The following is a 15,354-nucleotide window of genomic DNA, read 5'->3' as shown; positions in this document are numbered from 1 at the left end:
AAGAAGCATTATTAAAGAACCGCAGAGAAAAGCGATGGTATAAACTGCAGTCTCTAGTTCATTATGATGACCACAGAGCCCATGCCTACTCATGTTCCCACGGAATGGAGCTCTTCTCTTGGTTTACTTTGGTTTTGGGTTTTAGTTGGTGTTTGTCTATCTGCGTATATTGAAACCAGTATAAATGTGTTTTCCATTTCAGGCTGGGGCCACATACACAGCAGTGTTTTTAGCATACTGTCATATCTTCTGGGTGAAACAGTCCTGAAATGTACTGTCTGCAGTAAGAGATAATACTTTGACAATATCCCAGCTAGACCCTCTGTTTCTTTAGTAATGGTTCTCTGACTGTTGTAAGGAATGTATGTCTTCCCTGGTCCTCTAGTCCATGGTTCCACATCACCAGAAAAAGAACACTGTTAAACACCCTCTCTGGATCAAGTGGGGAAACACATGATATTATTGAGATGGGCCTCTTTCCACAGTCCCTTTAGACAGCTATTTCACTCATCTATTTGATGTTTACTTGTTTCTGCCATTTATGCACTGCTGTAGCAACAGCTCCATCCAGGACTGTCATAGGATGAAATACAGCAGTTGAGATGTGTGAAGCAAGCAGGGCCTGGGCTGGAGGCTGGTCCCCCCTTTGTCTTGTATTGGTTGCAGTAACACATAGCAGTCTGTTGATCTATTTGTGTTGTGTCTGTGTCACCTTAGAAACCCTGGAAGATAGTTTTCTCATGACTCCAGTACAGCAGTAAACGCCTGACAGATCCGACAGAGTATCACAGAGGTGATTTATCACACCTGGACGTTCAAAATAAATAAATAATGGAAATATGCTTTTTTTTAACCTGGACAAACTTTGGACAAATGTTTTTCTTTTGTTTTCAGATAAATCTGTATTTTATAATACTGTCTGTCTGTACTGTACAGAAGCAATAAGAATGTCTCAACCTCTTAAACTGAGCGGACTCTGACAGCAGAAAGATTTTTACATTGTTCTTTATTGGGCCTCATTGTTACATTTATACATGACCTGAGGTTGAGGTACCATACGTGCTTTATTTCTCATGCGTCCTTTACAGCAGGGTTTTCCAAACTCAGTCCTGGGGCCCTGTAAGGGGTGCGTACTGGCGGCAGAGAAGTCAGGCGAAAACTGTTACAACGGTGCAGTTGAATAATAAAAATCACCGTAAACAGAACAATCAATACAATGGGTACAAAACCCTTCGCACACCAGAAAATAATGTGTACAAGCACTTACAATAAACAATTCTGGACAAGGACATGGGGGGAACAGAGGGTTAAATACACAACATGTAATGATGAAATTGAAACCAGGTGTGTGAGAAGAGAAGCCAAAACAAATGGAAAATGAAAAATGGATCACTGATGGCTAGAAGACCGGCGACGCCGACTGCCGAACACCGCCCAAACAAGGAGAGGAACCAACCGGCGGAAGTCGTGACAGGCCCCCTGAGTGCACATTTTTGTTTTTGTCCTAGAACTACACAGCTGATTCAAATAATCAACTCATCATCAAGCTATGATTATTTGAATGAGCTTTGTAATGCTAGGTCAAAACGTGCACACAGGGGGGCCCCAGGACTGAGTTTGGGAAACCCTGCTTTACAGCACTGGGACAAGGCAAGGACTTGTAAAAGATCAGGGGCATCAACTCCAGTTGTTTAATGAAATTCAAACTGCAAAAACTCTGATTTCTTATCGTGTTGATTTTCTGCTTCTAATAATGTCCAGAGGGTTGATCCTGCTGCCAGTGGAACTGATTTCTTTAGTACGATTTACAGATTGTCACATCAGCTCCTGCAACGCCCTCTACAACTCATCCTGTGTCTCCTTGACCTGCCACCACTCCCCTAGTACTCTCTCCCATCCCTCTCTCTCTCTGTGTTACTTCATCCCAGTCTCCTCATTTGAGTCTGCTCTTGGGTTGCCCGGTTCCACTCTGCGTAACAGATTTACAGACTTTTCCTCCCTTGTCCTGATGTTTTTCAGCCCCATGACTCCCAGCTGTGTCTCCAGGCCTTTGCTCCTAACAGTAATTTATTGACACGTCTCCTTTGCACGTGTATGGAGCTTGATAGGGGTCCTAAGTTAATTTCCATGTAGCCAAAAACCTGTTCATGTGATGAAATGCATGTTGTTCTTGGCGTACTAGAAGAGGAATGACACTAAGTCACTCTACTGTTGGTCCCTGTTACGGTTTTGGGTACACTGTGATCTCGATGTCATTAACCACTTCCAGTCTGTTACAGTATGTGTATTCTCTACATCCTGCTGCCTGGGCCTGAATGTAGGATCGACCATGATCCACACCAGCAGATGGCCAGGCAGGGTGCTTGGGTTCCAGATGAGGTCTTAATCGTGTCAAAGCTCTTCCACCGCCTGCTGGGAGGCTCGGCTCTGTTCTATTCTGTCTCTGGGCTGGCTGCTGGGAGCACCTGTGGGAGCAGGGGAACTGTCCTCTCCAGCCTCCTCAAAAGTTGAAAGCCTCCAACATCTAATAAATCAGAGGAACATGGAGGTACATGGTGCGCACGCACACACAAACACACACACAGAGAGAGCTGGTGGAGCCCTAGTCGTACCAAAAGGGTGGTATGGTGTGGGTAATCAAAGTGAACCATTAGACCCTCTCTCTTTTATGATAGCCTGGACATTCCTGGATGATAAGAGCAGGGAGTGGACTACACATCAAATGGAATGAGGTGATTAAAACAAGCCACTCAGAGAAGAGTAGGGAGACTTGAGAGGGAGACTGGGAGAGGGACTGGTGCTGAACCTACAGTACAGTAGCACCGGGGCCTGGCTGACTGCCTGGCCGGTTGGCGCTGAGGTCTCACTTTGTGTGTGTGCAGTGACCAGTTGGGTTTAATCGAGCTGCGAAGCGGCTATGTCTGGAATGTCTCTCGACACGGCCGTGACCCCCAGGGACGGACCAGGAGATTACTGTTCTCTACTTCTCCTCTGGTTCCTGCCTCAGACTGGGAGAGTCGAGAGAGAGCCTCAGAATTGGAGATGAACCAGCCACTGACTTCACACACTTACAGTAACTCACTGGTTACTATAGAGAGCAGCTGAGCACTAAACCAGGAGTATGGGGATGGAGTATACTACGTTCTTATGTCCACACTAGCAAACCACTTAGAATGTATTGGGCATTCATTCTAAGTAGTGTGGTAGTGTGGATATTGGGACGTGCAGTATGATGGGACACATTGCTCAGACACTGTAGATAAGACAGAAAACAATAGCAAGTAATTGAAACCAGATCTGAAAAATTCTCTCCCAGAGTTTAAAGAGTGAAGCGAGAGCAGAACATAGGCAGGGAGGCAATACTGAACCCCACCCCTCACTTAAAACTACTTCTGGCCTATTCTAATTGATGTTCCACTGAAGAAGAGAACCAAATGGAAAACTACAGACAAATGTCACTGGTGAAGCTTAAGTTTTGAATTAAGTACCTCTGTAAAGATAATGTGAACTCTTGCCAATTAATCAGTGTGATGTGCTGTACCTACCGCAGCTGAGCTGGGACAAACATTCCCGTTCCCGTAGTCACAGGGATGCTGGTGGTGGCGGAGCAGGACTTGAAGTAACGGAACACTCACTTTGACAGAGAAGGAGAGAATTCACATCATGTCATTTGCATTAAAGGAAATAGTTTAGCATCCTTACTCAGTTTGAGGTAACATATTCCCAGAGGGAATGGAAGTGTGTGTCAGTGTGTGTGTGGTGCAATTTCCCTGAGACGGGCAGTTTAGCGGCTGGCCTGAAGCCAAATCCTGCTCCATTTTAATTCAATGGAGAGGAGCAGGGAGCGTCCTTCTCCCCAGGACCATAGCCTAATCAGATGTACCATACAATCTCTGCCCCCTCCCCACCCCTCTTTCTCTCTCTCTCTTGCTGCAACAAGAAGGACATATACAGACAATCAACCACTCTAGCTCTGTTATCAATGTTGACATTATCAAACTACCTTAATCAAACAAGCCCTGCAGCTACCTTTCCCTCTGCGATACTAGCTCAGACGATCAGATATACCCTCTGTGCTCCTAACGTTGTTGAACAAGAGAAATCTGTGGTCAATAAAGTTCATTTCTTTATGTAGCTACTAAGGGCCCCAGTGGTCTACAGGTCATGTGTTGAAGGACTGAAAGGTGGCATGGAGGCCTTGACTTAGTTATGTGCTCAGTGATATAAATGAATACCAAACAGATTGGACCGCAGGCTACAAATAAACCCTACTGTCTTTAACAGCAGATTTATTATATAGGACTAGGAGGCAATCTTGAAATGGGTGAGAAGCGATTGTTTTAAACTGTAAATGTACTGGTAAGCAGAAGCAGATTGTGACAGTGGGAAAAACCCCTCAGAGAGGAGACCTAAAATCCCTCTGTGTAAATGTTTGGTTTTACTATTTCATTCTTGTAAAGTATCCATTTGGAATTTGAGTAGGTCTTGATTGTGGAAGCAGTGGCAGTGTATAAGAAGCTATATCACAATAGGGGTTGTCGTTAGTTCAAACTATCTGGCTAATAGTCCTGCACTTTAAGCATTATAGCACGTTAGCATGGGACCAAATGACTTGGGATTCCACAATATGGTTTTCTCAATGACTGTGGGTTCTGTGTGTGTGGTTGAGTTGTAGGGGGTGCTGAAGCATTATTGCTGTAGAAGGACATTACCTAAGACATGACAGGTTCGTCTTTCTCCACCCCAGTGTATGACTTATCACAGTCCCACTTTGAAACATCCAGATAAAGAACAAATACCCTTTGGTCTGAAATGAAATGTTTGAGAAAATCAGGAACAAAGTTCAAGGAGGAGACAAACAAAGGATCTGGCATGGCTCTGTCAAACAGAGATGCCATTCACACATGTGGAGTTGGAGTTAGGAGAATGTACTGTAGCTTGGGCTCACATAAACAACCATGTTATGTTTCCCTTATGGCAGCCGGCTGTGTGGTGTTCTGCTCTCCTCCAGGCAGCTCATGTTGAAGTCTCTAGTCTGGGTGTGGAGGAGATAGGGGGCAAGGATTTGATATGAGCTGTGAGGGAGGTGGTGGTGCTCTTTTGTCCTTTAGGACACCAGAACAAGCTCTGCTGGCAGCTCCACAGTGTCAAGGCTCACAATTTCTCTTCCCCTTCCCTCCTATGGTCATTGCTCTCTCTTCCTGTGCATCACATTCTGGGCTGGATCGCTGCCCCCTAACGACATCACTGTCACATAATCATACGACTCTCATTATGTTTACTCTCTGTGTTTGGTCTCATTTATTTATTTTGTCTTGCATGGGAACAAAGCTGAGGTGACGCACTCTGAGACTTAAGGAGGAAGAGAGGCTTTTCTCAGAAGAGAGGCTTTGGAGTGCAAGCAAAAGGAGTCAGTACCAGAGAGTCATTGCTGTACGTGGCAACTATGGTCTTGGTTTAGCAAGGGAAACAGTACTTGTACACTCAGCTAACCAGCTAGCGATATTACATCTGGTACATGTGTAGGACACAGCAACATGCTGGGAGAGGAGAACCACAGTCCCATAGCAGAACCACAGGACCTGGTCTGGCTCTTATCACCCAGAAGGCAGGTTGATGTCACTGATAAAGAGTGATGAGAGCCGTCAGATGCATCATGCCCATAGTGAGCACATGCCCCCTCGGGGGGTCGATCCCGCAGTCATAGGGTCGATGTGGAGGAGGCGAAGTGGCCCAGGCCTTGCTGAAAACCCCCAGAGGTCCTGGTACTCCGCGGGAACGGCGGAGAGGTCCGAGGCATCTTCCGAGCCCACAGGAAGACATCCTTGGGGAAGGCTGCGCCGACTTCAGGCAATGGGTGTAGCAGAATGGGCTCCAGCCCATGATAGCACCAGCAGTCCAGTTGATAAGGGGATTGTGTTGCTGGACCCAAGAAAACCCCAATAAAACGTGAACCTGAGGAGACTTGATGAGCATGAACTACATTGACTCACTGTGGTTCCCTGACACTCGCAGGTTGATAGTAGTATTGTGGGTGACTGCCTATAGAGCGCCTATCCAGCACACTAACATCCATGGGAATGGAGAGGGGCTGAGTGGGGATGCCCAACTCTGACACCAGGGTAGAGTCCATGAAACTCTCCTTGGCCCCAGAGTCAATGAGAACCCGGAGAGATTTCGACTGGTTGCCCAACAGCAGGATGGCATGGAGAGGGGTGTGAGTAAGGGGAATAGAAAAATTCTCCATATGGCCCAGCAGAGTACTAGTACCTACTGATGAGCCTGGTCTTTTAATGGATAGGTAGACACGTAATGACCGGTAGTCCCGCAATACAGACAACTCTTGGTGTTAAATCTGCGTAAATCTGCGTAGCCACCCATCGATCCAGATGGTCAAGGCGATGAGCGAGTCAAGATCTGTTGGCAGCTCCCGGGCTGTAAGCTCGTATTTAACCTAAACCGATAATCCATGAAGGAACGTGTCGAACTGGGATTCCGGGTCCCAGGCACTCTCGGCAGCCAACATGCGGAAATCAACCACATAGTTCTCCACACTGCGGGAGTAACTTCTGGGCAGCCTCTCTCCCGGACAATGGAGAATCAAAAACGTTTTTCACTTCAGCCACAAACTCCTCCAGACTGAAGAACACAGCAGATTGTTGTTCCCACACCGCCGTAGACAGGCGAGAGCCCTTCCGGACATCAGCATTATGAGATACGCCATTTTCGAACGGTCCGAGGGGAAATACGAGGGCAAATACGAGGACTGCACCCTCAAAAATGAGGGAACACTGGGAGAGAAACTCCAACAGGTTCCTGACTCCCCAGCGAAGCGTTTCGGAGTAGGTAAGCAGGGTTCTCGGGAAGCTGGGGTGGCCTGGAGAGACACGCTGCTTTCAGCAGAGTTACTGAGGGGCTGGGGGGTTACTGTCAAATCTTGCTTAGGGCCCCCAAAAGGCTAGGGCTGGCCCTGACTAGCTCATGTGGGTGGCCAAATGTATGCAAGTCACACTCTTTACAAACACTTTCCTTTAAAGTGGATGCAGCATAAAAGTAATTAACAGTTTAATTCAACCTTTCCCACACCGCATGTACCTGCCTCATCACCGGTCTTCACTTCCCTTCCTGTTATGTCACAAGAATGATCTGGGTCAATTAGTTACTTTTCACACAGGAGTAATTGGCTCAAGTCAAGATGCAGATTAAAGAGCAGATTTAAAACCCTTAACCAACTTATTTGTGGTTCTTTCATTGAGGAAAATGGAGAGGAGAGCAAACTGGAGATAGAGAGACTAAGGAACTTCTTGTGTTGGAGGAGGAGAGAGAAGGGAAAGAGGGAATGGGGGATGAGGAGGAGGAGTGAGATAGGAGGAGGAGGACAATGGGTGGCAGATGAGAGAGACTAAGTTCTTGGGGAGGAGGAGAGGAAAGAAGAAGAGGAGAAAAGGGAAGTAGAAGAGAGGGAGGAGGAGTGGCACTGGACCATTTGTCAGAGCTAGTAAACAGGAAGTGGTGGATGGAATGCTCAGTGTTGAGGGTTGTGGCTTAAGAGTTGGCAGACACCCTTATTGACAGTGTTACTCAGGACAATCCAGGACACCAAGAAACGACCTTCCAGGATTTGAAGTCATTCCTGTTAAAATTCCTTCTTTAACAGTTCTCAAAAGCCTCATTCTGAACTCATATAATTCTCCTCCTCAAAGACAAAACACGTATTTAATTTGACAGAGAGTAACGCCTAACTGAACGTGGCTTTGGATAATTGCGTCCGCTAAATGTTTAAAATGTAAATGCAGTATGAGTCAAATTGGTTTTTTTCATACCTCAACCAACCTTCTACTGGTAGACTGTAGATGAGGTGTGGAGCCTGGTGTTTTCAGGTCTCAGAGTCTCAAGTCTGTCAGTGAGGATGGAAGTCACTTCACATACCGACAAAACAGCAGATTACTCCACGATGAAATAAAACAGTTGAATGGAAAAATATATATTCAGCACAGAAAAAGGCTGGAAAGCCCAATTACTGGAGCAACAACAAGAGAGATAGCTACAATAGAATCACGTATGTCTCATGTGTTTTTGTTTAAGCCTGCCCAGCTCTTTGTTAACATGGAGAGAGGCACTCTGAGCTGGGTTGGTCTGGAACAATTCTGTCTGGAGTCTTTGATGGATTGTGTTGCTTCAGCTATGCTTACTTGTATTTCTGTTCTTAGGGCTTAGTTATATTAAGATGTTTAATCCTTGAGTCTTTCCTGAAGAGAAGAATATGCCTAAAGGGAGAAATCCTGTTTTATGAAAATGATTTACTATGTGTATCATGCTGCAGCATGGCTGTCGTGACAGTGTGATGGGGTTGTTGTGATGTTTACTTGGCGTGTTTCTCCATCCTGACAGACAGGCCTGTGGTTCCACACTCCAAGCGGTCAGGTCTCCTGTCTCCTCCCATCGACATGGCTTTGTTCTGCGGCCGCCCAGGGCGAGCCCTCTGACCAGACCACTCTGTGAAGTCAGCTCACTGCGCAACCCGAGCAGGGTGGACGAGAGTGCAGGTCCGGGCATGAGGGGGTGTGCTCGTGCTGTAGCATTTATTAATCATCATAATTGTTTGTCCAAGCTCTCATAAAGGAAAAGGGCTGGTAGAAGTCTGCACAGATCTCCTCATACTCCAACTTAGTCACGACTGACTGTTGTTGTACAAGGTCTAGAAGACCTAGACCTACAGTAGTGAGCTCCAGATGTGAGGAGAACATGCTCACTCACACACACACAAGACTTAGCAAATCAAAAGCAGGATTTGGCCCCAAAGAAATAAGAAAATCAGATTGTATTTGTTTCGACATGACACAAAGTAGGACGTTATTGTAATGAAAACCACAGGTTTATGAATGAGGAGAGGGTGTCACTATCAGTCACACATGGTTGGGGTGGTTTGGTCAGGCTGGCTCAGAGAGAGAGAGAGAGAGAGAGAGCTGGACCTCAGCCTGCCAGGACAGATTCAGACAGACAAACAGATGGCCAAGCCAGCTCTTTGAAGCTCTGCAGAACATCCATTACAGAAATCTGCAGCGCTAGGCTGAGATGTAGTGGAGAGTGGAATTAAGCAGGACCTAGGGCCCCAAGAGAGAGAAAATGAATCCCATTCCAGGGCCCTGGTTCCCCCAGAGAGAATAGAACCCAGCTCAGAGTCCGCAGAGAAACACTAGATCCCAGCAGTTCCATCCCTGCAGTCAGATCTCATAAGTTCTCACTGCACCAACATTCACTATTACACACACGAGCTCAGAGGTCAGCTCACACTTGCATATGTTGGTTAAATTGAACTTTACCTGACTACAATACAAGGGGAACTATAGCTATGGACTCAAGCGGTTCAAGGTATCTACCGTAACTCCCAGCCCACCACAGTATAATATTACTGTGAGTTACAGCAGAGCCGTAAACAGATGCTTTAACTCATGAAACCACAAGAGGGCATCGGCCAAGTCTTTCATAGGAATATTACTGAAGGTTACACAGTTCCCACAGGCAAACCAGGAAATTACATTTTAAATGGTTAGATTGAAAAAATGTTTTTGAATGAAATGTATCAAATATATAAATCAAGGCTGAGCATATCTAACCCAGAGTCATATATACATGCCATATTTATTTTTTGGATATAGTATATCTAACCTACCCCCCCGTTCACTACTCACCTATTCTAACACATATAATTCTCACATCCCTCATCCAATAAAACAGACAGCAACAGTATAAAGAAATGTCTTTAAATATATTTTATAAGATACACTACTTATGCGTTGGCATTTTAAATAGAAAACATCTTATTACTTTTATCTTATTACTTTAATCGTATTACTTTCTCATGACATTATTTAAAAAAATAAGTTTAACATATTATTCACTGAATATCTACAACTCTATTTCCTGGTTAAAGACTTATCAGACCACAGAATGGTGAATCACTTGGAATGTCAAAGCATTGGCACATTAGTAGGGTTGCAAAATTCCAGATATCCTGGTTAGAAGATTCACAGAATTAGGAGAAAATAAGCAGGAAATCCAGAATCCAGCAATCGGGATTTCTGGAGATCCTGGACATTTTGGTAAAGTTTCAGGAATTTTGCAACCGTACACATTAGTTAATTCTCAACAACAATACGACAACAGTATCGTGATGCTACACGATCACAGTAAGATGTCTGGACCATCAGGTAAGAAGCACCATCTCTAGTCTACTGGGCTGACTGGTTGTGGTTCTTCCTCTCCTGCCAGGACTTCTTCCTCAGGTCCAGCTCAGTGTCTGTGAAGGCTGCTGGGCCCCAGTTAGTCATCCTCTGTGGTCCTTTATCACCTTCACAGACAAAAGGAGAAAGAAAACATCACATACTGTATTAAAACAATAGATCAATAGAACAAAGACATGAATAGCATTGTAATATGAGTATGGAGAGGAGAACAGAACAGAACATGAACATGCAGTGGATGACATTCTACTATGGTGATGTTGGCCTCTCTCATTCTTACTTACCTGGCTGGATGAGACGGACCAGTCCCTCATGCTTGGCCACCTTGTCCTTCCAGCTCTTGGTCTTATTAGCTGCCTGCTCCAATTTCATTCTCACCTCCTGTAACACAAACACACACACATAGTTTATCCATATATCTCAATGATGGCCAAGTCCCTTTAAGTAATAAATAAGTTATGCTGTTCTTCTTGAAGTAGAGACAGTTCTCAGTGAAATCACCACTAGATGGCAACAGAGTGCAAGAAGAGACCTCTATGATAGTTTTGTGTTGTGTCAACAGTTGACAGAGGAGTAATTCGAGAAGAAGGTACGTTTGGTGCCAGGGACGGACTGTCTGTTTCAGGCAGCCTTCCACTGACTCAACACTATCTTCAGCTGAATAAAGACAAGTAGTTGCTCACAGACATATAGGTCAAAAGGAAGTACTTCCTGCCAAATTTGTTTTAATTTTGTTTATGAAATGTCCCGGCAACACCTTACTTTAAGTGAAGTGTTAATAGGGGACATGGTCCCTACTAACAGCCATATTGAAACACAGACAGGGTGTTGCTCTCTGACCTCGTACTGCTCCAGTGCTCCGTGCCTCTCTCTCTCAAGTCTCTCCAGCTGCAACATGGCTGCCTGCAGGGCCATCTCCTTGGCCAGCCGCTCGCTCTCCAGCTCCTGCTTCTCAGCCTGGGTCTGGGAGATGGCTCTCTGCTGCTGCAGGTGGATTTGCTCCAGCTCCGCCCGCTTGGCTGACTCCTCCTCCAGAAGCCTGTGTACATGCAGAAACAGACACACCACATGAACCAATCACAGACAGACTCAAACAAATGCTGGGTGCAGAAGCCTGAGAATGTGAACGTTAACATCTATACACAGCCTACTGATACACTGTTTTTGTGTGATAATGTACACTACATCTGTGTGTGAAGTTGTGTACAACATGGCATCATTTTCCCTATATAGTGTACTACCTTTAACCTGTGCTTTCGAGCAAAAGGTATAAATGATGGGTTAAGAAAAAACACATTGAACCAGAAAAAGTGTGAAGCAGCAACTACATGTTTAAAATGGTTTGAACTTTGAATCTCAACACGAGGTGGAGACGATAAACTCACCTCCAGGACAATCACTGGAACGGCTGTTTAGCTGTCCTAAGTAAAGTATCTTTGAAAGCGAATTTAAGTAGGACCATCCTGTTACTCTGCTCAAACCATCAAATCAAATCAAATTTATTTATATAGCCCTTCGTACATCAGCTGATATCTCAAAGTGCTGTACAGAAACCCAGCCTAAAACCCCAAACAGCAAGCAATGCAGGTGTAGAAGCACGGTGGCTAGGTTAAAACTCCCTAGAAAGGCCAAAACCTAGGAAGAAACCTAGAGAGGAACCAGGCTATGTGGGGTGGCCAGTCCTCTTCTGGCTGTGCCGGGTGGAGATTATAACAGAACATGGCCAAGATGTTCAAATGTTCATAAATGACCAGCATGGTCGAATAATAATAAGGCAGAACAGTTGAAACTGGAGCAGCAGCACAGTCAGGTGGAAGTTGAAACTGGAGCAGCAGCATGGCCAGGTGGACTGGGGACAGCAAGGAGTCATCATGTCAGGTAGTCCTGGGGCATGGTCCTAGGGCTCAGGTCAGATGAAACTGGAACAGCAGCATGGCCAGGTGGACTGGGGACAGCAAGGAGTCATCATGTCAGGTAGTCCTGGAGCTCAGGTCCTAGGGCTCAGGTCCTCCGAGAGAGAGAAAGAAAGAGAGAAGGAGAGAATTAGAGAACGCACACTTAGATTCACACAGGACACCGAATAGGACAGGAGAAGTACTCCAGATATAACAAACTGACCCCAGCCCCCCGACACATAAACTACTGCAGCATAAATACTGGAGGCTGAGACAGGAGGGGTCAGGAGACACTGTGGCCCCATCCGAGGTCACCCCCGGACAGGGCCAAACAGGAAGGATATAACCCCACCCACTTTGCCAAAGCACAGCCCCCACACCACTAGAGGGATATCTTCAACCACCAACTTACCATCCTGAGACAAGGCTGAGTATAGCCCACAAAGATCTCCGCCACGGCACAACCCAAGGGGGGGGGCGCCAACCCAGACAGGATGACCACAACAGTGAATCAATCGTATTATGTTACTCTCATCCCCCCACTGGGAAACCATTGATACAGCTTAAAAGAAGTATCTTCAAGAGTGAATGGAAGGAAAATCAACTCTGTAGTTCTGTTCAGGACTACACAACAAGTCCCCAGATACCAGACAACTGCGAAGAAGGACAACAGTAGAAGAGTTGTTTGAGTCATTTTCGACAAAAAAAGGCCCAACACCCTTTTCAAGGCTGCCCCGTTTACCGAGAGTTCCCCGGCAACCCCAGGCATTTCACGCAAATACATTCATGATGTCTAGCTCAAAGCGGGCGGCGGTTCGTGTGCAAAGTATATGGTTATTGTAGGTGAGAGTAGTTTCTGAATGTGGCAGTGTTAAGTGTCTCTGTCCCTCTCTCTCCATCTCTTCTTTAACAAGCATCTATGTTGTTGTCATTCAGCTGGGGATAATAACCGGTGCAGAGTGTGTGTGTTTATCCTGTGTTCTTGTTACGGATACAAGTATCCTGTGTGTGTATCCTGTGTGTGTTTCTTTTCTCTCCTTCTCCCTCACAGGTGAACATCATCACTCCCCAATCAGTCAACAATCAATCATCAATCAGAAGACACACCTCCTCCTGTTTCCTACCCTATCACAGTTCCTTTCCCTTGGTTTAAAAACCCCATCAGTTGTTTGCTCTAGAGCTCAATCTCTCTGTAAATGCCATATATGTAGATCTCTGTGTTTCACGCTCTCTTTGTGTCTTAACCTCTCTTTTGTTTGAGCACCTCCAAATGACTTTGTCATCTCCTGTGAGTATTGTTTTTGGTTATGGTGTTTGTGTTTGATTGCTGGTGGGAAAAGGGGAAACCAAGACAAGTCGCCCATGGGCATACACTACCCGTAGGTAGACTTTGTTAAAAACACTAGTTAGAACTGGGCGGACCACCCACTGTATTTTTGGTTGGTTAGTTAGCTGTTGTTAAAATAGGCTAGTCTAGCTTAGGGGTGTTTTGGATGCTTATTGTTTCTTTCCTTGGGTCCAGCTCAGACCCTTTTCCTGCTCCCCCCATTACCGTGTGTTTTACAATAAACCCTGAGTTTGACGGTATAATTTCAGTTGTCGTGGTTATTTCGTTCACACTTTTACTTTGTCACAATTATAATTTGCATGAGTTATGTTACGGTCTCATTACCATCCCCTAGACTGTCGGGCCAAAAGGGATTCGTAACAGTTCTCATTTAATTAGCTAGTAAATAAATAATTAAACCAATTTGTGTAGTACTGAATCATAATTAAAGCTCCGTTTTTTTGCAGATGCAAGGAGGTTACGACTGCTCAGAATGATGATATGAGGTTATGATTAATAAGTTGACTGTTTATAGATATGATAGGTAAAGATCTTTCAGTTTAATTCGGGAGATGGTAACGCTTTAAAGAACCACTCTCGTGGTGCCCCAGATCCTAGTTAGTTAATTGCTACATGATTAATTTAATTGTGTAACAATTAAACAGTTAGTTAATTAGATAAATATGAGGGCAAAAGGGAAAGCAACTCAATATTAGAAAGGTGTTCCTAATGTCTTGTACACTCAGTGTAAGGCTACTGTCTATGAGTGTGTGTTGCGTCTAACCTGGTCTGTAGTTTGCGCATGATCTCCTCATCCTGCCTGGCCTGTCTCTCATCCTCTAGTGCATCCTCCAGGCGGTGGTACATGTCCTCCAGCTCCCTGACACGCTGCAGGTACTGCTCCAACTCACTGGACTTCTGGGCCACCTGCTCCTCCATCTGCTGACGAACCTGACAGGGGACAATGGACACACAGTTTGATATGATAATCTGGACACAGATATGAATGCACACACGTGCATACACACCACCACAGTACAAAGTAGCATGTGCTGTGCATATGACAATCAATTCTGTTTAGTGTAGATTTTCCCAGATAACTCCATAAATAATACTCATACTGTGAGTAATAGTAATAATACTTGGTTATACATGAAATGCAATGATTCAAAGTCATGAGAGAAATCTTGCTGAGTAATACGTTGTTGCAGTGATTCTGAGTATTAACTTCCTGGAAAAGAGCTAGAGTGTAGCTTTGTGGTTGGTTACCATTTTCTCTCTCTCCAGGTCTGTTCTGTAGCGGTCCTGCAGGTCAGTCTGGGTCTGTTTTCTCCTCTGCTCCTCCAGAGTTGCTGTGGCCGCTGCCTCCTCCAGTTTCTGTCAGAAGCCAAGGGAGAGGAAGCCTTAACACTTAACACTAGAAAAGCCTAATGTTAGTTGGCTACTAATACATCGAACTTGCCAGGCAGTTTATTAACTATCTAAATAACTACCTAGCATTTATTGACTTGATTATTCAAATCATTCTTAGCTAAGTGGTAGAGTCGTTGTGCGTTAATTCTGGCTAAAGATTACTTCCTGCGCCGACAGAGATGGCCGCCTCGTCTCGCGTTCCTAGTCCCACGACCCCATTTTGTTGCTCCCAGCCTATAGACAGAGACTAAAACAGGAAGCTCCCGCGCTCACGTCTGTTCAACGCTGGTCCGACCAATCTGATTCCACACTTTAAGATTACTTTGATCACGTGGATTGGGATATGTTCCGCACTGCGTCAAACAACATTGACGAATACGCTGATTCGATGAGCGAGTTTATTAGCAAGTGTATCAGCGACGTCGTACTCACAGCAACTATTAAAACATTCCCAAACCAGAAATCGTGGATTGAT

General features: G+C 45.2%; 1 protein-coding gene across 1 annotated transcript; it reads right to left on the bottom strand.

The window, feature by feature from the left end:
* Positions 1-9,745: 9,745 nt before the first annotated feature.
* On the bottom strand, positions 9,746-14,874 carry LOC121846388 (switch-associated protein 70-like). Its single transcript, XM_042321182.1, has 5 exons — positions 14,736-14,874; positions 14,251-14,417; positions 11,085-11,283; positions 10,529-10,625; positions 9,746-10,351 (listed from the first exon to the last, which is right to left on the bottom strand). Exons 1-5 carry the CDS (start codon positions 14,736-14,738, stop codon positions 10,233-10,235), a joined length of 585 nt encoding a protein of 194 aa, XP_042177116.1. The 5' UTR covers positions 14,739-14,874; the 3' UTR covers positions 9,746-10,232.
* Between the last annotated feature and the right edge of the window lie 480 nt (positions 14,875-15,354).

The sequence above is a fragment of the Oncorhynchus tshawytscha genome, linkage group LG04 (genome assembly GCF_018296145.1).
Source record: "Oncorhynchus tshawytscha isolate Ot180627B linkage group LG04, Otsh_v2.0, whole genome shotgun sequence".
NCBI lineage: Eukaryota > Metazoa > Chordata > Actinopteri > Salmoniformes > Salmonidae > Oncorhynchus > Oncorhynchus tshawytscha.
This window is presented reverse-complemented; position numbering and strand designations above follow the sequence as displayed.